The 2,500-nt window shown below is 45.4% G+C and overlaps 1 protein-coding gene across 1 annotated transcript in view; it reads right to left on the minus strand.

The window, feature by feature from the left end:
• Nucleotides 1-2,500, minus strand: part of LOC130384295 (regulator of G-protein signaling 3-like) — a 28,602-nt gene that overhangs the window by 25,949 nt on the left and 153 nt on the right. Inside the window, exons 1-2 of the mRNA XM_056592418.1 lie at nt 2,446-2,500; nt 295-486 (exon numbers count right to left, since the gene is read on the minus strand). The exon at nt 2,446-2,500 is cut by the window's right edge and continues 153 nt beyond it. Of these exons, the coding sequence (XP_056448393.1) occupies nt 295-486; nt 2,446-2,474 (221 nt within the window). The 5' untranslated portion in view covers nt 2,475-2,500. The remainder of the gene's footprint in view (nt 1-294; nt 487-2,445) is intronic.

The raw sequence follows: 2,500 nt of genomic DNA on the forward strand, positions 1-2,500 counted from the left end.
TGTGTGTGTGTGTGTGTGTGTGTGTGTGTGTGTGTGTGTGTGTGTGCGTGTGTGTGTGAGTGTATGCGTGTGTGTGTGTGGTGTTTGTGATGTGTGGTGTGTCTGTCGATGCGTGTGTGTGTGTGTGTGCCTGTTAGTAATGTGTTTGTGTGTGTGTGTGTGTGTGTGTGTGTGTGTGTGTGTGTGTGTGTGTGTGTGTGTGTGTGTGTGTGTGTGTGTGTGTGTGTGTGTGTGTGTGTGTGTGCGTGTGTGAATGTATGCGTGTGTGTGTGTTAGTAATGTGTGTGTACATACTGTGTGTAAGGTCTCCGCAGGTTCGTGGTTCCTCTGTTTCTCTGGACTGGGTTCTGGTTCTCCTTCCAGCTTCCAACTCTCCCCTTCCTCTCCTCCCCCATGCTCCTCGGGTCCTCTGTGCTCCTCCTCTTGCAGGTTGGTGGGTGAAGATGGGCTTCCTGGTGCTGAAGGAGAACTCTTCCTTGAAAGGGCCTGTGTGACAGGTCAAAGGTCAATCGAGTCTCCCCTATAGCAGTGTTTCCCAACCTGTGGGCTGCAACCCGCCTGATATGCAAATGAGGCCACAGGGTATTGCTGCATAAGTTGTAAGCAAACTACAACTGATCACTTATTGTGACATTTACACATATGTTCACTGGGACATCATATCACGGGCAGATGTTGATACGGTTAGAACAATGTGTGGGGAAGTTCATGAAAAATGTTCATAATTTTGGGTCGCAAAAGACCGGGAACCCCTGCCCTAGAGTAACCTGCCTCAGTGACATATATACCGAGGCTTTGGTATTAGCACGCTGTGCTGTAGTTTAGTACCGAAATCTGTGTTTGAGTGTTACACATTAACATACCAGCCCCCCTGCACAGTTTAGAATGTGTTTGTGTTTGCATTGGTGTGTGTGTGTGTGTGTGTGTGTGTGTGTGTGTGTGTGTGTGTGTGTGTGTGTGTGTGTGTGTGTGTGTGTGTGTGTGTGTGTGTGTGTGTGTGTGTGTGTGTGTGTGTGTGTGTGTGTGTATGTGTGTGTGTGTGTGTGTGTGTGTGTGTGTATGTGTGTGTGTGTGAGGGAGATGGTGCCTCCCTCAAAGGGCACTCTGAAGAATTTTTGCTAGTCTGCTCATTTTTCCATGTGTCCGGATCTCACTACAATGGTTTCACTGTTTAGATGTGTTTTGAGGTTGTTTTCGGGTATCACGTATTTCTTCATCAGAGCTCGACCTTGACACACACCACTTGTTTTGGATTAAATTTAGTTTTAATTTAGTTTCACGGCACTCATTTGTTTTGCAATTGTTTGGACAACTGGACATTGCTGTAGAGCAGAATTAAAAAACAAATGGGGTGAGCCAGGACTATAAAGTCAAGTTTACCTAGGCCAACTAGACAGCAGGAACTTTGCTTTGGAACAAGGAACCATTGGAAAATGGTTGGTTCCACCGCAAGATCTTGGTTCTACCGCAGGAACCACGGTCTAAATTAAGTTCCGGGGGACATTCCTTTACCCCCAAAGTCAGGGGGATCGGTTGCTATTCATATAGAAGTACTCTCTGGTCCTCTAGGATTGAGAAGGTTGTCTGAGTTGATTGGTCGTAACGAGGGATCAGACATTTGAATGTTCAGTGACCCAAACATTCAAGCACACATACCCCAACACAACACAACACAAAGGCAAACACACACACACACACACACACACACACGCACGCACGCACGCACGCACGCACACGCACGCACGCACACACACACACACACACACACACACACACACACACACACACACACACACACACACACACACACACACACACACACACACACACACACACACACACACACACACACCCCCCATGCTGGGCCCTCCCCTCTGGTTACCCAGAAGGAGGAAACACTTTCATATTCATCAAACAAACGACAACCAATGCCTTCGACCTTTGTATTGTCTTCTTCTATGTGTGTGTGTGTCTGTTTGTGTGAGTGTGTGTGTGTGTGTGTGTGTGTGTGTGTGTGTGTGTGTGTGTGTGTGTGTGTGTGTGTGTGTGTGTGTGTGTGTGTGTGTGTGTGTGTGTGTGTGTGTGTGTGTGTGTGTGTGTGTGTCTCTCTTTCTCTCCTTGCTAGCGGTCTAATGCAGCCTAGTTTGGGCATTGATTAAAAACAGATGTTGTCACATCTGTGTCTGTAAGTAATACTTACACAAAAACATTCAAAGAGTTAAAGTGTAAATACTATTCAAACCGAAAACTTAGATTCATAAGATAAAATGCCTTCTGTCAATAGTGATTAAAGTGACTAAACATTGCCTAGAAAACAATTTGTCATTATATGTGGCGTTATGCTGAACGAGCCATTCTTCTTGATTGAAAGCAAATGTAACTTTCCCAAAATGCTTATGGAAATAAATGAAAGACAATTAGTAGGATAATAAAATACACAATTACCTCTTTATCTTGGCTCCTGTTCTGTCCATTGTGAGTCAGTTACCTCTGGAAGTTG

Source organism: Gadus chalcogrammus, chromosome 6 (genome assembly GCF_026213295.1).
Source record: "Gadus chalcogrammus isolate NIFS_2021 chromosome 6, NIFS_Gcha_1.0, whole genome shotgun sequence".
Lineage (NCBI taxonomy): Eukaryota > Metazoa > Chordata > Actinopteri > Gadiformes > Gadidae > Gadus > Gadus chalcogrammus.